We start from the raw sequence: 22,162 nt of genomic DNA on the forward strand, positions 1-22,162 counted from the left end.
TTTTGGTTTACCTTTGCCCAGATGGTATAGCCCTTTGGGGTGCTGGTTTTATAGGGGAACATTTCCCACCATGGTTGTGCCCTAACTTTGATTCTGTCCATCTTTTTCCTCCAAGGCTAGCAAAACTGATGTTCAGATTCTCAGGATTAGACAGCTGTCCTCAGGACGAAAACGACTGTCAGTGCTCTCCTTACCTCTCTGGCTTCCCACTTTTGGCCTGATCATTTTAACTTCTTGTCAGAGATTTACTGTATATAATAATTTCTTTTTTTTTTTTGCTTTTTTTTTTATTTTTATTTTATATTGGAGTATAGCAGGTTAACAATGTTGTGTTAGTTTCAGGTGTACAGCAAAGTGATTCAGTTCTATATATACATGTATCTATTCTTTTTCAAATTCTTTTCCCATTTAGGTTATTACAGAGTATTGAGCAGAGTTCCCTGTGCTATAGTGTAGGCCCTTGTTGGTTATCTATCTGTCTGTCTATCTATTTATTTATTTATGGCTGCATTGGATCTTCATTGCTGAGCGCGGGCTTTCTCTAGTTGCGGCGAGTGGGGGCTACTCTTCATTGCGGTGCACAGGCTTCTCATTGCAGTGGCTTCTCTTGTTGTGGAACACGGGCTCTAGGTGCACGGGCTTCAGTAGTTGTGGCACGTGGGCTCAGTAGTTGTGGCTCGCAGGCTTTAGAGCACAGTCTCAGTAGTTGTGGCGAACGGGCTTAGTTGCTCCGCAGCATGTGGGATCTTCCCGGACCAGGGGTCGAACCCATGTCCCCTGCATTGGCAGCCGGATTCCTAACCACTGCGCCACCAGGGAAGCCCTAGGATTTTCTTTTTCAAAGATGAGTACCATGCCATTTGGGGACTTCCCTGGTGGCGCAGTGGTTAAGACTCCATGCTCCCAATGCAGGGGGCCCGGGTTTGATCCCTGGTCAGGAAACTAGATCCCACATGCATGCTGCAACTAAGAGTTTGCATGCCACAACTAAGGAACCTGTGTGCCGCAACTAAGGAGCCCGTGAGCCACAACTAAGGAGGCTGCCTGCTGCAACTAAGACCCAGTGCAACCAAATAAATAAATAAATGTTTAAAAGAAAAAAAGCTGAGTACCATGCCATTTAAATTAGTTACATTTAATATGATTATAATATTTCTAATGCTAGTTCCCACCCCGTTGTTATTTAGTATTCTTGTTTCATGTTTTTGTCAAATGAATTTTAGAAGTGTTTTTGTTGAGTTTTGTGAAATATTCTTGTGGTGTTTTAATTTGAATTTTGTTAAACTCACAAATTAATTTATGAAAAACTGTTACCTTTGTGATATTTAAACCTTTCATTTAAGAACATGAAATATTTCTCTATCCAAATCTTTCTTTATTTCTCCTAGTAATATTTGGTCATTTTCTTTATATCATGAAGATGTATGTCTTTTGTTAGGTTAATTGGTAGTTTAATGTTTTTCCTTGGCTATTGTTAACTGAATGCTTTTTAAAAATTGTATTTTCTAGCTCGTTATTACTACTACATGAGGATGCATTTGACTTTTGTGGATTTATATTTATCTTTTATTTACCCACTTTACTGAAATTTTAATTATCTATTGTTATGACTGATTTTCTTTGAATTGTGTTGGTATATAATCGAATTGTCTACATGTATGATATTCTCATCTCTTCTTTTCTAGTATTTCCCTTTTTGAATATCTTTGCATTGGTAAGAATGTCTAACATGAGAGTGAAAATAAGAGAACAGTCTCATTTTAGCCCCTATTTTTAATGGGTTCATCCTGTTGTAAAATATAAGATATTGTATTGGGTCTTGATTTTAAGTACTTCTAATTTTATGTTTTAATATATCTGTTAGAAATGATTTGAGTTTGACAGATGCCATCTCAAATATGCATTGATAATACATACTGTGTGATTCCATATATCCATGTAAGTTCAGGAATAGGCAAAACTAACCTATGGTGAATAAGTCAGATAGTGGTTATATCTGGGGTGTATTAACTGGGAAAGGGCGCAAGAAAGCATACTGATGCGCTAGAAATGTTCTGTATCTCTATTTGAATGTTGTTCATGCAGTTATATACATAAGTAAAACTATATTAGACATACACTTAAGATCAGAGAAGTAGTTAGAAGTAATTCTGTTTGTTACTGTACATGTGATATGTTTCTTGCTTAGCCACTTGTAGGGTTTTTTAAAAAAATGTTTCGACCTTCCACGCCAGCGGTAGCAACTGCAGAACTGCAGAAGACAATCTTTCTAGACAAGGCAGTTGAGGAGGAGGGAGCGTTTGGAGGTGGGCTTGGCTTGGCGTGCACTCCGCACCTCGGGAACGTTATTGCGCGTGGAACGTCTGCTTTTGGCAGACTATTGCCCAGAAGAAAAGATGTTTGGTTTTCACAAGCCAAAGATGTACCGAAGTATAGAGGGCTGCTGTATTTGAAGAGCTAAATCCTCCAGTTCTCGATTCACTGACAGTAAACGCTATGAAAAGGACTTCCAGAGCTGTTTTGGGTTACATGAGACTCGTTCAGGAGACATCTGTAATGCCTGTGTCCTGCTTGTGAAAAGATGGAAGAAATTGCCAGCAGGATCAAAAAAAAACTGGAATCATGTGGTAGATGCAAGGGCAGGACCCAGTCTAAAGACTACACTGAAACCAAAGAAAGTGAAAACTCTATCTGGAAACAGGATAAAAAGCAACCAGATCAGTAAACTGCAGAAGGAATTTAAACGTCACAAGTCTGATGCTCACAGTACCACCTCAAGTGCCTCTCCAGCTCAATCTCCTTGTTATAGTAACCAGTCAGATGGTGGCTCAGATACAGAGATGGCTTCTGGCTCTAACAGAACGCCAGTGTTTTCCTTTTTAGATCTCACATACTGGAAAAGACAAAATATGCTGTGGCATTATCTATAAAGGCCGTTTTGGGGAAGTCCTCATTGACACACATCTATTCAAGCCTTGCTGCAGCAATAAGAAAGCAGCTGCTGAGAAGCCGGAGGAACAGGGGCCAGAGCCTCTGCCCATCTCCACTCAGGAGTGGTGACTGAGGTTTATGTAGAAGGGGAACAAAAAATGATTTAAATTTTGGAAAACACCAACAAAATGACCCTCCTGTTTTTAACTTGGATACCTGTTATTCTGCCAAAAGATGATTTCTAGAATAGTTTTGAGTGGGTTATTTTCCCTCCAGTTCCACAAAGTCTGAAGCCAGTATCTAGCTTACTAAAAGAAAAAAAAGAAGTGTACATAATATTTAAGATGCTGAGTATTTCATAGGAAAGCTGAATGCTGCTGTAAAGTGCTCTTTAAGGCTTTTTTTAAAAATCCCCTTCTAATGAATGAAATTAGGGGAATTTCAGGGGACAGAGATGGGATTTGTTGTATGATAAATGTATGTAGTTTTAGTCTTCCTATATTGAGAAGCAGTGGTTGGGGCATTTTTTAAGATGGCTGGCTACACTTGTTTTCCTTCGTTATAATAAATTTGTCATAACTCAGTAAACACAGACTTGCCCCTAGAGGTAGCTGTTAATAACTTTGAAATATTAAGGTGTTGCCAAGGTTCTGATGATTCAAACCTGTACTACTGAATATTAAGCAGGACGGACTAAGCTCTCTAGTGCGAATATCTTGAAGGAGTAATTTCTAAATATACAGAGGTAACTTGACTGTATATGTTGCATCCTGTGTCACCTCCCTCCATATTGATATTTGATAAAGTTTTTAATTTATATGAAACTTCTAAAGCAGAATCAAAGTTCCTCTTGGGGAAATGTCAAATCTTTAGGATAGGCAATCCTATAATAGTACCAAAGCATTACCCCTTGGTTGAGAATGCACTCTATTAAAAATGTTAAATTATCTGAAAAATAAAATGTGCAAGTCTTCAGGATGGCACATGAAAAACACAAAGGTTAATGCTTCTTGGGGCACATTTCTTAGAGGGCTTGCAAGTGTGTAAATAATTTGTTTATGTTACATGACTGGTGACTTCATTGAAAATCTGCACAATTCAGTTTTAGCTCTGGATTACTTCGGTTGACCTTTGTGAAGGTTTTATCTGTGTAGAATGGTTGTTTGACTTGTTTTAACCTATTAGGGTTTTGGGTTTTGGGTTTTTGTTTTTTATTTTTCATTCTATATTAAAGTAAAATTCTACTAAAAGAAAAAAAAAATGTTTCCCTTTAGTTTAATTTCAGGAGACTATGTCTTAGTCTTACCTGGTTCAGTAAAGTTCCTCTCAATTTCTGGCCTGAATTATTTTTATTTGTTCAAGATACTGTTGAGATAGGACTCCTTTAATCATTTATTATTTGTCAGTGGTTTCTTTTACTACTTCAAGAAGTCTCATTCGCTGGATATATTTTTTATATTCCAGCCCTGGGTTGTTACCATTCTCTCATACCTTTTTTTTCATTGATTTATTTATTCTTTCTATGTATGGATATGGTTTTCTAGTTTACTTGTTTCATTCAATAAATTTTTTTGCACTGTTCAATCGGCTTTTTACTTATTTATATTATTTTACAATGCCATGATAACTTCCTTCATGTACATGAGAGAAATTTTTAATCATTTTCCAAATTATACTTGTGACTTTTGTGGTGAGTCTAATTCAGAAGCCTTATCCGTTTCTGGGCTCTCATTGTTCATCCCCTTTAGTATTGTGAAACTTTTCACTAGTCTCTATTTATTTTCCATTTATTTTCTTCTTTTAATTTTGTATCACTGATCTTTGCTGTTGATGAACAATTTTTTTGTGTGTCAAACAATTTTATTGATATTTTTTGCTTCTCAGTACTCACCAACTCCTTAAAAGCATTACTGCTGAAGGCTGTTGAGAAGGAAAATTGTGTACTTGCTACCATGCTTCAGAATATGACTGACTAGAGGATGCTACCCTGTGGGAATAACCAAAGAGCAGTGTAGCTTGAAAGTAGGGAAGGGTGCCCCAGGGTTAAGGTTGACTACATGCCAACTGTGAATCCATAATGTATCACTACAGTTACGAATCAAACACATATACTATTGAGATGACTAAATATGCATATCAAATCGTACTGTGGAATAATATTGGAAAACTCTATTAGAATACCATGGCTAGGGGAATCCCCTGGCGGTCCAGTGGTTAGCACGCAGTGCTTTCACTGCAGGGGGGCACGGGTTCGATCCCTGGTCAGGGAACCAAGATCCTGCATGCCGCATGGCACAGCCAATAAATAAATAAACCCTCTTTCTAAAAAAAAAAAAAGAATACCATGGCTAGTTTTGATATAAAAATAAATAAGGTATGCAAATTTGTAGAAAGTTGAGACAGGAACAATAAGAACTTAGAAGGAATGTGGGGAAAGGTTAAGTAATGATGCCATGGACCATTTTGTCCTGCTTTGTCTTCAGGCTGAAGGACTGTGTGCCTCTGCCTCCGTGTCAGCCATCTAATCGTTTGAGGTTGAAATTTTGAGAGGACAGTAGTGTGACTTCACTCTTTATCATTTATTCTGTGAAAAACTTCCATATTGGACAGGACCTTGGAGAGAGCATACTTCAGTGAAAGGCCAGTGCTTTTAAACTGGATGTAAAATGGAGAGGTGCCTTTGGATGTGCAGGGACTGTGGTCTTAAAATATTCTCCACTAAAAATAAAAATCAGGGCTCCTTGGGGAAATGGCTGATTCTAAGTCTGGGGCAAAAAAATGCACAAGATAAGTCTGGGATGTCTTTTCATTCCAGTTAATAAGGAAGCTCTCAAAACCTACTAAGTTTATGTCAAAAGTACTGAAGAGTCAACCTGGAAAGGCTTCCACTGGGCAAACATGAAACAGTTTGAGAATCGATAAGGATGATAATTATATTGGATTAAAACATACCTAATGGTTAATTCATGAGTTTATAATGATACTGAGAAAAAGATTGACCACCATTAGAGGCTGCTAGATAATTAACTCATTATTTTGAAAACTAATAAATAAAGGAAAAGAATCCAACATTTATCCTGTCTTTTCTATGTCAGCTGTACCACTGGGTAACAAAATAATAGATCAGAGAACATTTCTCTTGATAGAACTATTGCAGCTAATGAATGAAGAAGGAATGACAGAATTAAAATATCACTATTTTGGGAGGTCGACTTCCAGAATGGTGAAGTGAGAACCTTGGGATGTGTGTACAGATGAAACAGTATTGGATGAGTTGATAATAGTTGATGAGTTGATAAATGTTGACAATGGGTGGTGGGTTGGTAACAACTTTATTAAGATATAATTCACGTATCAGTGTGAATTATTCAGTGTTTATTAATTAGCTATTTTACCTAAAGCATTCTAAAGAGGAAGAAGAGGCAGAAATCATTCCTTCTTCTGGAGAAGGTGGAACAAAATCTATATCATAATCATCTTCATCAAGCTCAGCACATGGAGATTTCCCAGTTGAACTTTCTACCAAGTTTTTCTTTTTTCACTGTTATCTAAAGTAACGCAATTGTTAAACATAGATTATTTTAATAATTAGTGAGTGGAGTATGATATATGTAAAACTTCATATTTCCATGAATAGCATTTAGTGTTGTTAATCCTTCCTTCTAAGATATATGGTATAAAGTAAAAGGAGATCTCTGGTAAACATAGAATGGGAAAGAGGGTTATAGCTCTCAGCTCAAATGAATGAGAATTGTTTACTAGCCATATATTCTGCTATCCCGTCTTCCTTTGGCCCCAGTAATTTTAAGGCGGCTTAAGCTACACATTATTCCAGGCAGTAGCTCAGCAGTGTCACAATTTGTTACGCAAGAGGTGTAAATATGCTTGGTAAAAGTGTTCTTTCAGGTTGAAACTAGGTAATTATGAAGCACGTATCTTGCTGGTAAACCATTGCTGTCATTGGTGGTGCTCTTCCTTCTTTTCCCGATTTTCCCCGTAGGCAGAGAATTCAGTGATTCCTTTGTTCTTTGGGTTTTCAGTGTGCTTTGGTCATTTTCTCCCACCTCACTCCCCATTCGGCTTCCATTTATGCTTCAAGCCTAGGCCAGGTCCCATTTTTCTGCAAGCCTTTTCCTAATAAGCCCTTGCCTAATGTCTTTTGTGCTTATTTTAGCATTGGGGGAAAACCAGGTCATTTGTTATTTAAGTGAGACTTCAGGTAGTTAAAGATTATATATTTCAAATGTTACCGGTTGTAAATGTCAGAACAGTTTTTTGACCAAAAAAAAAAAAAAAAACCTCATTACTCTGGACACAGTTGGAACAATGCTCTACCCCCCAATAAATACTGTGATTAATGGAAAGTGCATAACTCCACTGACATTTTTTTCCCTCACTTTTTAGGATCATGGCTGCTGTTCCTCAAAATAATCTACAGGAGCAACTGGAACGTCATTCAGCCAGAAAACTTAATAATAAATTAAGTCTTTCAAAAACAAAATCTTCGTAAGTATTTTGGTTGGTTTGCTTCCATACAGGCACTAACACAAGTGAAGTACCTTCTCTTTCAACCCTTTCGTTGTAGAGATGAGGAAATGAAGCTGAGAGGGTCAGTGATTTTCCCACTTTGCAAATTAATGGTAGAGCATGTTTTAGCAACGCTAGGTAATGTATTGTTCAGCACCTTTGCATGGTTTCTAGCACATGGTTTTTGTTCAGTAAATATTCATTGAATGAATGAATACAAATCTTGTAAATTTGGACAAATCGGTGTTTTTAATATTTTATTATAATTTTATATCCTTTTCAAAAACCGTTTCTAAGGAAACTATAGCTCTCCAGTTCTGTTCTTTCCTCCAAGCTATATTCCAAACTCCTTCTAACAATACCTAATATTTTATAATCTTTATTGTGCCCTTACCAGGTTCTAGACACCATTCTGTGTGCTTGACTTCAAAGTCACCATTGACCTTCATGTCACTAAATCCATTCGATGTCCAGGACTCTTGCCTCTTTCACTTTTCTTTCAGATTTCAGCATAGCTGGCAGTTTTTGACTCTTCCCCATAAAACTTTTATCAGAGTAGAAACAAGTAGCCACGTTTTTCGCTTACGCCGTCCCCTCCCTCTGGAGAGGCTATTAATTAAGGACTATGGGCCTGAGAAACAAAGTAGTAGGAATGGCCCAGCTACTCTCAAAGCTGAATAATTAGCTTCTGAATAGGAAGAATCAGAGCATACAAAGCATAATTTAAGTTACCTTACACATTTTAAAATCAGAGAGGGAGATAGATTCTTCACTCGCTCATTTGTGATGCAAGGAAGTAAGTTGTTACATAAATTAAAGGTTTGTATACTTGCTGGGTTTGTATACTTGCTGGGTTTTGTATACTTGCTGGGTTTGTTGAAATTAATCCATCTAATTCAGTTTTTCGATTATTTTTCAGAGGTTTCACTTTTAAAAAGAAAGTATCTTCAGCCAACGATGTATCTGTAACGAGTGTGTCAGTAGCAAAAGCTCCTGTGTTGAATGATAAAGATGTTAATATTACTGAGGGCTTTTCCTTCAGTGAACCTTTTCCCCACACCACAAATCAGCAGACAAAGATCAATGACTTTAAAAATACTCCAGCTGGACAGCAAACTAAGAGAGTTGGTTCAAAACCATTATTGCCAAATTTGTCACAGGTTCCTCAGGAAGTTTTATGCAGTACCCAGAACACACTGGTTGTAAAGGAATCCTGCGATGCTACTTTCAAGAAATTAGAATTTAGTTCTTCATCAGATTCTCTTATTACCTTCAATGATTGGGATGATATGGAGGACTTTGATACTTCTGGAGATTCAAAAGCATTTGTGACACCACACCAAAACCACTTCATAAGAGTAAGCACTGCTCAGAAATCAAAAAAGTCTAAGAGGAACTTTCTAAAAGCACACCTTGATAAAACAAATACAGTAAAGACTGATTTGACTCCTTCCTCCTCTGAGAGCAAGCAGGCATATTTGACTAAGAAACAGAAGGATGACTCAGAATGGTTAAATAGTGATGTGATTTGCATTGATGATGGCCCCAATTCCGAAGAGCTGATAAATGAAGATACTCAGGAAGATCACCCTTTAAAAACTCATTTGGGAGAGGAAAGAGGTAAAAATTATTGTTTTATTTCATTTCAAAAGGTTGTATTAGTTTATTCAAAACTAGGCATTGGGAACAGCAGCAAATATGATTTAGCTTTTTTTTTTTTTTTAAGCCAATAAAATCGCTGTTTATTGGCCTATTCTTGAATTTACTTAAAACCCACACACGACAGTCATATAATGATTTAGCTTTTGTCCTTAGGATGTACAGAAGTGCTTATACATCCTAAGCACAATCTGTTGGCCACGTTCTTGAGGCAGGGCATACTAAGGAAATGAAAGATTTTATTCTGCTATTTATATAAACAACAAGGATAGCTCCGTGATTTTATATATGAAGAAATATGTAGAGGGACTTACCTGGTGGCGCAGTGGTTAAGAATCTGCCTGCCAGTGCAGGGGACACGGGTTCGAGCCCTCGTCCAGGAAGATCCCACGTGCCGCAGAGCAACTAAGCCCATGAGCCCCAATTACTGAGCCTGCACTCTAGAGCCAACAAGCCACAACTACTGAAGCCCGCGCACCTAGAGCCCATGCTCCGTAACAAGAGAAGCCACTGCAGTGAGAATCCCGTGCACTGCAATGAAGAGTAGCCCCCTCTCGCCACAACTAGAGAAAGCCCGTGTGCAACAACAAAGACCCAACGCAGCCAAATAAATAAATTTAATTAATTAATTAATTTTTAAAAAATATGTAGAGAATATAATGCTTAGTGAAATAAGTCAGAGAAGGAAAAATACTAATATGATATCACTTACATGTGGAATCTAAAAAATAATAAAAATGAATCTATATACAAAACAGAAACAGACTTGCAGACATAGAAAACAAACTTACGGTTACCGAAGGGGGAGGGACAGATTAGGAATATGGGATTAACAGATACAAACTACTATATGTAAAATAGATAAGCAACAAGGATTTATTGTATAGCACAGGGAATTATACCCAATATCTAGTAATGTCCTATAATGGAATATAATCTGCAAAAAAAACTGAATCACTTTGCTGTATACCTGAAACTAACACCATATTGTAAATCAACTATACTTCAATAAAAAGAAAAGAAAAGAAGGTCCATAGAAGTTAAAATGGCTTCTTAATGGTCTACTGGCTGGTTGGTAGTAGAAATGGGATGTGAAACTAAGCCTTTGTGTTATAATTCTTTTATGGTTTGTACCACCTAATGTTGATGTATAATATGATCTAATCATGCTATTAAAGTATTGTAAATTACATGCAAATTGTTTTCTGTTTAGGTCTCATAGTTATTAGATGTCTAGAACTTAATAGCTGACATTAGCCATATGTGGAGGTACCCATGTTATGAAACAGTTGTAAATATGAGACAAATATTTTTAAACACCTGAATCCCATCAGGGTTACTATAGGGTGAGAGAGGACTGAAAAGTGATTGATAATAAGCAAAAGTGTAGTCTAATCAAACGTGTTGCTATTTATGAAGAGAAAATTTGGTAAAAGGTAAACTAGAGAGCAACAGTTCGGCAGTGTTTTCCCACATAGTCAAGAGAGAGACACTCTGGGAGACTTAAATAACTAAGACACCTTTGTGGTAAAGTAGAGATTGTTTATCTGTATAAACAACAGTGTTTGTACAGTTATCAGGCTTACTTGTACTTTACCCTTATTTAAGTGTGAATGAAAAACAGAGAAACGAAAGTACTGTTAATAAGGATGGGTTTCATAATTTAACCAGAGACAGTCATGAAAATCCTTAAGCAAATCATCAGCCTCAATCCAGCACTCACTGGACTTAATCCAGTTGACTCAATCATCGTTTATGAAAAAACAAGGCAACACTAACGTGTGAAAGGAGAGAACTTACATCGCACAGAGTGGTGTTAGTGCTTATGACTTGCTCAGAGCACTCACTCACAAGTGCTCACACCCTGTTCTTTCTGTCTCATTAATATTAAAATAACCTATGTTTATCAGCTGTTTTTTTGTACTTTAGATAATCGTGAAAAGAAGAAAAACTTGGAAGAAATGGAATTACATTCAACTGAGAAATCTTCATGTGTTGAGCTTGATGAAGATGATTATGACATAGATTTTGTTCCACCTTCTCCAGAAGAAGGAATGACTTCAGCCTCTTCATCCTCTTTAAAATGCTCTAGGTAAAATAGTTTATTAATTAATAAACATTGATTCTGGGGTAGCTGAAATAATTTAATTTAGTTATGTAGTGTCATCTCAAAATTGATTAATTTCATGCTTCTGCACAATTTATTTTGTATCCAAATGAAAGCATCAAAAAGTCCCTATTTATTTACATTTTATTTAATTGTTGTTATTCTAAAGCTGTAAAGTTCCATTATGATTCATTACATGGGACCTCTAAACAGTTTTATGTAATTGATCTTGGCATGTGGAATATAGTCCTAAAGATACTGTATTTCCAATCTCATGTACCTGAAATGACCCAAAACTAACACCTTATTTGTGAAGTGACTTAGTAAGTAATATGTTCTTCTTCGTCTTCTTTTTTTTTTTTTAATTTTTTTAAAAATCCAAATAGAATTGACTATTGTATTTGTCATTCACTGAATTTTGGTAAATTAGTGACATGATTGTGGTTAAGTGGTAGTATTATGGGAAAAATAGAGTCCACATAGTTCATTAATAGCTGAAAATACTAATAGTCTTTGTTACCTCCGTCCTCACCCCAGTCTAAATCACAGTTCAGTTGAGTGGTCTGGTATATACTCTGCTGTTAACCATATTTTGATGAGAAACAAATCCCTCTAGTATATCACCTGAAGGCAGGAAGGAGGTGTTTGCCTGCATAACCTAGTTTTCCCTAGGTTTTTGTTTTAACAGGTGGGTTGAGATGTTTAAAGAGGTGGGAAAGGTTGAAGCATGATTGCTGTTAGACAACAAAACAGAAAAACTGTAAGAGCTCCCCTCTTTCACCTCCCAATAGAAATTGAGACAGAATTGTAGAAAAAAAACTGAGCAAGAGTTCATATAGCATTCATCAACATTCTCTTTTAACAGGAGAAGCAGTTGAGGCCTAAGGAGGAGCAGGGGATTGTCTGGGGTGATAATTAACGGCAAATGGACTAAGATCCAGTGTAGGGTTATTTCCTGGGCCACACCATTCCCTGTTGACTGCCTGGCTTTTTTCTTTGTTTATTAAAAAAGTGTGTATTGCACAGATAACATTGTAACCACATTAACAGGATACTTACTGGTAGTCTTACAGTCCAATAAACCAAACATTTTCTGTATCCACATTAAGTTTTTTTATTTTTTTTTTAATTGAAGTATAGTTGATTTACAATATTGTGTTAGTTTCAGGTATACAGCATAGTGATTCAGTTTTGTTTTGTTTTTTTTTCAATTATATTCCATTATAGGTTGTTACAAGACATTGAGTATAATGCTTTGTGCTATACAGTAAATCCTTATTCCATATCTATTTTGTGTCTGTACTCCTAATTTGTTCCTCCCCCGTTCCCTAGCCACATTGTTTTGTTTCTTCTCTACATGTGTATATGATTTTTACATTGCCGTAATCAACATGTAGCTATAATTTTTCAATCTGCTTTTCTTTTAACATTATTTTTTAAACATTTTCCATATTGCTACATAGTCATTATTTTTATTCCTTTTAATGGCTACATAATTTAATGAGTTGTCATACCATAATTTATTTTACCTAGATCTTCAGCAGTTGGAAAATGGTTGTTTCCAAGGTAAATTCTCTCTATATTTTTCCATTGCAACCTAGTATACATATTTGTATACATTATAAAACTAAAATAGAAGTTTCACAAATGATACTATATGTGCAGTGCACACAAATTTTCTGTTATATTTTATTTCATTTTAAAGTGCTGGTTGTGACTTCTGAATTAATTTCAGAGATGTAATGGTCAGATAACATATGACAGAAAAGAGAACATGTTTTTGTAACTCCTGTATTCCTAAACCTCTTTAGCTGGGCCTCAAAATCCTCCATCTTCAGACCCCAAATTACCTTTACAGCTTTATCTCCAGTTATGCTCTTACAGTAACCCTAAGCTCAATAGCCTAATGAGACTTATAACATAGTTATTCATCATTCTTTGATTTAGTTAGAAGATTGCATTCCAAAATCCTGCTTTAGAAAAGTACAGTTGATTCCTGAATATCGAGTAAATAGAATTGTCTTTTTTATCTCTCCTTTGTAAGCTGTCACTTTCCCATACCCATCATTCAAGGTTTCCTCAAATCCTACCTTCTTGGCAAAGCCTTCTCAAGTTCCAGAAAGTGTTATCTTTCTTTGGATTGCCATAGTACCCTCTCTTTAATACTCCTTTAGTACTAATTTATTTTGTTACTTTTAAAGTATTTTTTATATCCAATCAGACTGACCATGTTTATATGTGTTAATATTGGGGCCAGGGTCTTCCCTGGTGGCACAGTGGTTAAGAATCCGCCTGCCAGGGCTTCCCTGGTGGCGCAGTGGTTGAGAGTCTGCCTGCCAATGCAGGGGACACGGGTTCGAGCCCTGGTCTGGGACGATCCCACATGCCGCGGAGCAACTAGGCCCGTGAGCCACAATTACTGAGCCTGCGCGTCTGGAGCCTGTGCTCCTCAACAAGAGAGGCCGCGATAGTGAGAGGCCCGCGCACCACGATGAAGAGTGGCCCCCGCTTGCAGCAACTGGAGAAAGCCCTCGCACAGAAACGAAGACCCAACACAGCCATAAATAAATAAATAAATAAATAAATAATTTTTTTTAAAAACCATTAATTATTTTAAAAAAAAGAATCCGCCTGCCAGTGCAGGGCACACGGGTTTGATCCCTGGTCCGGGAAGATCCCACCTGCCACGGAGCAACTGAGCCCGTGCACCACAACTACTGAGCCTGTGCTCTAGAGCCCGTGAGCTACAGTTATTGAGTCCACGTACCACAACTACTGAAACCCACGCGCCTAGAGCCCTTGCTCTGCAACAAAAGAAGCCACCACAATGAGAAGCCCGCGCACTGCAACGAAGAGCAGCCCCCGCTAGCCACAACTAGAGAGGGCCCACGCGCAGCAACGAAGACCCAATGCAGCCAGAAATAAATTATTAATTAATTTAAAAAAAATATTGGGGCCAAAAGATGGAAAACTTTGAGGGCCAGCTAAAGAGGTTTTAGAATAGAGGAGATAGAAAGACATGTTTCTCTTTTCTGTTACATAGCATCTGACCAGTTGTGGAAAATATTAGAGGAAAAAGTATGCATTTGGTCTAGTCTATACTGTGATCGGTTTAATATTTTTTAATTTGTAGTGTGTTGAAGGATCTCGACACCTCTGACAGCAAGGATGGTCTTAGCACATCAGAAGACTTGTCAAAATCTGAGAAAATGACTACACAGCAGCCTAATCAAGAAACCTGCACAAGCTATGATGGTACAAAAGTGTTTGGGACATAACACGTATTGTAACTGCTTACTTTTGAAAACAAAGTAAGGTTGTATTCTTAACCTGTGACAGTATAGTACACGATGGCGAGCTCATAGTTCCTTTTCCTGTAACAGTGAATCATCCGTAATAACCAACCACCATGGGTTAACCATTGTTGCTCAAACAGCTCAGAAACCGAGAAACTTGTTTTCTCACAAGGTGACTTTCTAACAAGTAACATTTTCAAAATAGACAATGAATTATTTCTCCTACTGAACCAAAATTTTGCCTTCCTGTAACTTTAATCTTTGTGAGATAAGTCCGAAGCGCCTAGCGCTAAATAATGTTAGATCTTTTACCTCTTCTTTATAGGTACTGGTTTCTGGACCTTTCATCCTCCTGGTTCTCTGGGTTTGATTCTTGGTGTCCTCTTGAAGTTTAATACTTTTTGTTTGTTTGATTTGTCTCTAATTCATTTTTAAATTTTCTATTAAATATCTAGTATAAATAATCCAGTAGCACTACAAGGCTTTGAAAAACAGCTGCCTCCTTTCCCACTCCTGATTTCTACTTCCCAGAGGCTTTCTTAGGCTTGAGATTTGTGTCCTTCTATTCTGAAATTTTTTCTGGTATCATTCCTTTTTATTTTCTTTTTTTTTTTTTTTTTTTTTCCACACACACTGTATTTTATTTTTACAAGAGATAAATAGACTGACACCAAGCATTGTACATGGATGACCACAACAAAAGCAACAATGATTGCAATTACCAAACATGAAACACACTCATGCTATGTCATAATATTGACATTCAGTCCAGTAATCCTCCACTGTAACAGCTCCTTTACTTTGCAGTGAAAATTGATTTGTATATTCTTTGCCTCTGAGTTCTTGTGGGATTTTTTTCTTTTTTTAAATTCAACCAGAAAGTCACAAAAATTATACTCATCCTCATCAGTTCACTCAGTCCCATGCAATTAATTTTTTTTTTTTCATCTTGATCTTTTGTTAGCACTTTTATGAGCTCATCAGTTTTTCATTAGAGTTCTGAAAATACTTATTCATTCAGTTCAGCAGTACAGTCAGGTACCAGAAACCTGTACTTGTCAGAGTCTTTTCCATGAATTTCCTGAAGATGAAACCCTTTTATAGGAACATATTTACAAAAGCATCAGAGTACGCCCAGAACTGTCTGTAAATGACAAAAGACTTAAAAATGACCACGGTTAAAGATTTGATGAAAGTTCATAATAATGCAGTTGACAAGAAAATTAGTTATTTCTGAGATATACATTTTAAAGTAATAACTAGGATTATGACTTATAACATTATACCAGAACATATAAGATTTTTAGAAATTTCATGTAATGTCTGAAACATTTATATTAACATATTTCCATACAAATAACCCAATGAAAGATTAGTATTAGTTGTTTTGTTTGTTTGTTTATACTGCAGGTTCTTATTAGTCATCAATTTTATACACATCAGTGTATACATGTCAATCCCAATCGCCCAATTCAGCACACCACTATCCCCACCCCACCGCAGTTTTCCCCCCTTGGTGTCCATATGTCTGTTCTCTACATCTGTGTCTCAACTTCTGCCCTGCAAACCGGCTCATCTGTACCATTTTTCTAGGTTCCACATACATGCGTTAATATACAATATTTGTTTTTCTCTTTCTGACTTACTTCACTCTGTATGACAGTCTCTAGATCCATCCACATCTCAACAAATGACTCAATTTTGTTCCTTTTTATGGCTGAGTAATATTCCATTGTATATATGTACCACATCTTCTTTATCCATTCGTCTGTTGATGGGCATTTAGGTTGCTTCCATGACCTGGCTATTGTAAATAGTGCTGCAATGAACATTCGGGTGCATGTGTCTTTTTTTCTTTTTTTTTTCTTATTTTCTTTTTTTGTTTTTTCTTTTCTCTTTCACTCTTCCTGGAACTTTAATTATTGGGCTACTAGACCTCCATTAATTAACTTTTCTATTTTTCATCTCTTGCCTTTTTGCTTTCTGGGAGATTTCCTCAATTTTTAAATTAACTCTTCGATGGAATTTTTCATTTTCATCAAATTAATTTCCAAGAGCTGTGTTGTATTCTCTGAGTATTTCTGTAATGTTTTCTATTCTTGTTTGATGGGTGCTGTACTTATGGTGTGTGTGTGTGTGCATGCACACGCACATGTGTAGTGATCTCTGTGTGTTGTTCCTGTTTCCTCTGAATTTCTTTTTGTTTATTTTGGTCTCTGAGTTTATTGTTAGAGATGTTCCTGAAAAACCTGATGTTGTAGGCACTCTTCTAAGTGCCTTAATATTAACTAATTTAATCCTCACAATGATCCTTTAAGGTGGTTTCTGTTATCCTGTTTTACAAATAAGGAAACCCAGGTACAGGAGAGTTAAATAATTACTCATTGTCATAGAGTTAGACAGCAGCAGAGCTAGGATTTGAACCCAGCAGTCTTGAGGTTCTTGAGTTTACATTGATAGCCACTGCAGTATACTGTTTCTGCCTCATTAAGTTTCACTGGTAAAATGGTTAGTGAGGATGAGAGCAAGGACAGAGTCCCACAGAATGTCATTAGCGGCCTCCCTCTCAGCTGACATCAGTCCCTTCATCACCACTTCTTGTTCATCTTGTTACACGTCTGCCTTCAGACTGTGTTTCTCTCCCTTGTCCACGGGGATGCAAAAGACTCAGTCATATGACTCTAGAAGTTCAAGGTCTGAGGCAGCAAGAGGGAACAGGTGGGACATTGGCTGTAGAGTGATGTGGACCTAGTATACAAGCCTGCCTCTTCCCACTCCTGGCTGGGTGACTATGCCTAATTAATTAAGCTTCTTTGGACCTCAGTTTCTTGTTCTGTTAAATGAGGAAAATAGTGTCTGCCTTGCCCAGTAGTTGTCAGGATTCAAGGTAAAGTGCCCAGCACACTGTAGACCTTCAATAAATGGTAGCTATCATTATCTGCTAGTCTAGTAATCCTTTCAAAGAAGGAAATACGTTGAGATGGCTGGTTTATTTTTATGAACTCTTGCTAACTCTATAATTGTTTCCTCTTTTTCTTAGAGCTCACAAAGCAGCCATTTGATAACATGTTCTGGAATTTTGCCTTGAATTAACTTTAAGATCACCAGCCTGAAGCTTTTGGCATCCCTTTAGAATTTTTTTGAAAATTAGAACTATATTTGCCTGTCTTCACTCTTCCATCACCTCTCCTATTCACTAGATGCCGCATGCATCAGTGACATTTTCTTTGCAGGTTTCGTTTGTACTCTGAGGTGTAATCTGTCTAGGCGAAGAGGCTTGAGCTCCTTTCCAGTAGCTGTATCTCTCTGAGCCTGTCTTGGTTTTCATTTCCTTTGGACTGTTGTTTATGCTCCTCTCTCCAATCCAATGCCCATTCTCCTTGCAGAGAAAACAGATGTGAAACAGGAACCCAGCAAGTACACTTTTACCATTTCATACTTCATGACCCTATTTACATCAGCCAAAACTAGTAAAAGTCCACACCCCCAGGTCATTTTCACAAAGACTCATGCGTCCCATCGTCTGTGTTTTGTCCCCACCACCACCCCCGTCTGTCCTCTTTTCCTCTCCTTCCTGCCCCTTAGACCCTTCAACCCACTGCCCTCAGTCAACAATTTCCCAGTAGCCTCATTCTCTTCTCTGATTGTCTTCTGAGAATACTGTTGCCTCTGCAGCCCACCTAAACTGTTTATTTCTCCTGCACACCTTAGGCCCCAGAGGTAGGTAGGCATCTTCCTTGCTTCCCATTGCTACCCTAACCCATTTTTTTTTTTCTTTCCGTCATATAAAGCCACCCCTCCTTTGACATTATTTCTTAGTTACATAGCTGAAATTTAAAAGTGTGAAGTGGGCTGGCCAGATTCAGATGTCCAGACATTGTTATCAGGAATTTCTCTCTTTCACACCTGCCTTCTCTCTCTTCTCTTTCATCCCATCTCTCCATCTCAATCTCCCATTTCCTTCCATCTCTGTTTTCTGCTTTTCCTTGTGTTGGCCTCATTTTCAAGCTTGTGTTTTTCTCCGTGGTGGCAGAGATGGCCACCAGCAGCCTGTCCAACTTGTTAAAGAGAGAAGTCCTCTTTTCCAGTCCGTCGAAAAACTCTTAGATCTAATTCTCATTGAGCTGCCTTACATCAGATGCCCACTGAGGACGTGGGAGTGGGGATGGGAGTAGTCTCCAAAAAGAAAGTCCAAGTGCTGTACTGTTAGGAAACACTGGTTGGCAGGCAAACCAGAGCAACAGGTGAGGTTCTTACCTGTCCATACTTTATGATGTACTTTGTATGGGCATGGTGAGATTTACACCTGAAGTTAGTAAAAAAATCATAAACTTTTGTATCTTACAACAACTTTGGTTACCCTAAGAGAAATAATAAGAATTAACATGAAATGAAAGGATAACATAGTTATGAGCTCTTATGATCTAGAATAGAGACAGTATGACTTCAATTTATTTCATAGGCAGATAATGGGAGAATATATGGTTGTTTCTAATCTCGTTTGTAAACTACTTCAAGTTTTACATGCATGGCTTTCAAATTTTTAAGTCTTTTTTGTTGTTGACAAAAAATATTAACAACATAAATACTTTATAGCTAGACAGATAAGTTTACAGCAGCAACTTATTCGTGTGATGGACCATATCTGTAAATTAGTTGACACTATTCCTGATGACAAGCTGAAAACTTTGGATTGTGGGAACGAACTGCTCCAGCAGCGGGACATAAGGTATCTTGATTTTTCTCCTTCTGGAATATATCTGATTGTGTTTCCACCACCACTGTAAGTCACAAATGTATAGGGCAAGATTTCCAGGCATTCTGGCCAGGAAATTGAATAGGATAATTATCACTTTGTCTTTTTTTTTAAATTGGAATGTTGTTGATTTACAATGTTGTGTTAGTTTCAGGTATACAAAAAAAGTGATTCAGCTATACATGTACATATATCTATTCTTTTTCAGATTCTTTTCCCATATTGGTTATTACAGAGTATTGAGTAGAGTTCCCTGTGCTATACACTGTGTCTTAAATTTATTACTTTTTCAAACTGTTCCTTTAGCATTTGTATTCAAATTTTTAAGATTGGAAAAGAGAGGATATATTTTGCCACAATTTGGCATGAAAACTAAAGATAAACTTGTGTGCCTACCATAGCTGACTACTTATAATTAATTTGATGTTCTGTGCTCTCTCTTCAGAAGGAAACTCCTCGCTGAAGCAGATTTTAATACGAGTGATGCCATTGTTCTTGGCTCATTGTGGAGATGCAGGCCTGATTCACTTGGTAGCTCTGTGGAGGATATGGCATCTGTTTCCCCACCTTGTGCATTTCCAAAGGGTGATTCCTGTCCTACAGGGAATTCTGTTAAGGAGTTCACTTTTCCAAACCTTTCCTCAAATTCCATTTCTACTGGGGAGTGTTTACTGACTCCTACCCCAGGAAAGACAGGATTCTCAGCCACCACCAAGAATCTCTTTGAAAGACCGTTATTCAATTCCCATTTACAGGAGTCCTTTGTAAGTAGCAACTGGGCTGAAACACCAAGGGTAGAAAAAAGAAATGAAAGTTCTTATTTCCCAGGAAATGTTCTCACAAGCACTGCTGTGAAAGATAAGAATAAACACACTACCTCTATGAATGACTTGGAAAGAGAAATCCAGGCTTCCTATGATATTGACAATTTTGACATAGATGACTTTGATGATGATGATGATGACTGGGAAAATGTGATGCATAATTTAGCAGCCAGCAAGTCTTCCACAGCTGCCTATCAACCTATAAAGGAAGGTCGGCCAGTTAAATCAGTATCAGAAAGAACTTCTTCTTCAGCCAAGACAGACTGTTTTCTGGCATCTACTGCTCAGAATAAAAACTTCTCAGAGTCAATTCAGAATTACACTGGTAAGTTTAAAATAAATTGAATGCTTATATTTTATATGAAAACAAAACTGTCCAAAATAGGAATCGTATAAGAAAAACCATAGCAAATCATCATGGCCTGAAAACGACATTGTTTCTATGCAAATTTCTGCTGATAATATGAATTACAAATCACAATTTCAAAAGCAAGTTGCTCTTTTGTCTCTGTAGCAGCTGTAGTTTTATAAAATGTGTAATTATAACCTATTGTAGTAAAGCTCTAAAGTCATTACAAATGTGCTTTGCCTTTAAATTAACATTTTTTAGTCCCTAAAACAATTAAGCTCATGAGGGCCAAGTTTTTAATGATTATGGGGGATGGATAAAAAGCAAAGCTGAATTTATGTTAAAAATGTAATTGTGTGTATTTTTAGAATTCTGGATTGATGAGAACTGATCAGTTTATAAAGTAGAGAAACATGTTTTATGTCTTCAAATATTAAAATTTAGGCAGCCTAAGAAAGATAAGTCAGAAATTTCTTAAATCAGTCAAGTTATTTCTTTTGGTCTAGAATCATTTTAATTCATTCAACAAATATTTATGGAGTGCCCACTGTGTGCCATGTTCTGTGCACAGGTCTTGGTAATAGATGAGTAATGAAGAGCTCCTGCCCTCTTGGAGCTCACAGTTTACTGAGAGAAGTTTTTGGAAGAGTGAAATTAGCCGTTGTAAAGGCTGCAGAGAAAACCCAAAATTAATTTTAAAACCTTACATCGACCCTATAAAGTTATCAAAAAGTGTTTTTTTTAACTGAAACAAGTTCATACGTGTAAGGTTTCGTAAAGTACAGTCCACCCTGTTTTTGCCATTGATGACTTAATGTCACGGAGGTTGTTCTTACAGTTCTTCTGTTGACCTTTAAAATAACCATTAATGGATTTATTTTTGTGTCATGTTTGGGCGTGTCATACTTGGTGTTCGCAATTATCTTTGCGGTGGTTGAGTGCCGGGGTTGATGTAACCGCCAGGGCTGGCGTGAGCACCTCTTGTTCTCTGTGCGGAGCCAGAGTTGCAACAGCGAGGAGGCAGAATGGGGGCGGGCGCGAGAGACGCCATGGAAGAAGAACCAGAGGAAGTTGGGGTGATTCTGCGGTTTCAGACCCAGTGACTGGGAAAACCGTGACACTGTTAACAGAAACAGGGAAGTCAGGAGGCAGGCAGATTTGGAGCAAAGCTGAGGAGGGCTGTTTTAAGGCTTGTTGAGCATGACGTGTTGGGAAGTCATTCAGGTAGAAATGTCTGGCAGACAGTTGGAGGTGCGTGCAGGACTGGAACTTAGGAGGGCATCCATCAAGTCTTAAGAAAGAGATCTAGGCGTTGTGTGCACATCAGTGATGTTTAAGGTCATAGGACTAGGAAAATTCCAAAAAAAAAACAGTCTGAAGAGCCCAGTCCCAAGTGTCCGAAAGATTCCCAAATTTAAGGGGCAAGTGGAGGAAATGGAGCCAGGAAAGGGAATTTAAAGCAAGTAGAAAACCCATGATTATCTTGAAGGTCAAGAGAGAAGGAGAGAATAAATAGTAGTGGTAGATGCTGCAGAAAAGTCAAGGAAAGACTTGAATTTGGCCCTTAGGAGGTCTCTGGTGGCTTTGACACTGGGCAGCGAGGAAACTCTGATAAACAGGTAAAGAAGGATGTGCTGCAGGGAAACATACACCAATGATTATTCAGGGCAAAGGGTTAAAATGCTAAAACTGATTTGTTACAGTAATGCCCTG

The 22,162-nt window shown here is 37.5% G+C and overlaps 1 protein-coding gene and 1 pseudogene across 1 annotated transcript in view; both read left to right on the forward strand.

The window, feature by feature from the left end:
- Window positions 1-22,162, forward strand: part of BLM (BLM RecQ like helicase) — an 88,998-nt gene that overhangs the window by 18,363 nt on the left and 48,473 nt on the right. The window contains exons 2-7 of the mRNA XM_061181761.1: window positions 7,336-7,437; window positions 8,378-9,078; window positions 11,047-11,209; window positions 14,358-14,479; window positions 19,117-19,249; window positions 19,722-20,425. Of these exons, the coding sequence (XP_061037744.1) occupies window positions 7,340-7,437; window positions 8,378-9,078; window positions 11,047-11,209; window positions 14,358-14,479; window positions 19,117-19,249; window positions 19,722-20,425 (1,921 nt within the window). The 5' untranslated portion in view covers window positions 7,336-7,339. The remainder of the gene's footprint in view (window positions 1-7,335; window positions 7,438-8,377; window positions 9,079-11,046; window positions 11,210-14,357; window positions 14,480-19,116; window positions 19,250-19,721; window positions 20,426-22,162) is intronic.
- On the forward strand, window positions 2,227-3,123 carry LOC133084940 (SIN3-HDAC complex-associated factor-like; annotated as a pseudogene).

The sequence above is a fragment of the Eubalaena glacialis genome, chromosome 2 (assembly GCF_028564815.1).
Source record: "Eubalaena glacialis isolate mEubGla1 chromosome 2, mEubGla1.1.hap2.+ XY, whole genome shotgun sequence".
Taxonomy (NCBI): Eukaryota; Metazoa; Chordata; class Mammalia; order Artiodactyla; family Balaenidae; genus Eubalaena; species Eubalaena glacialis.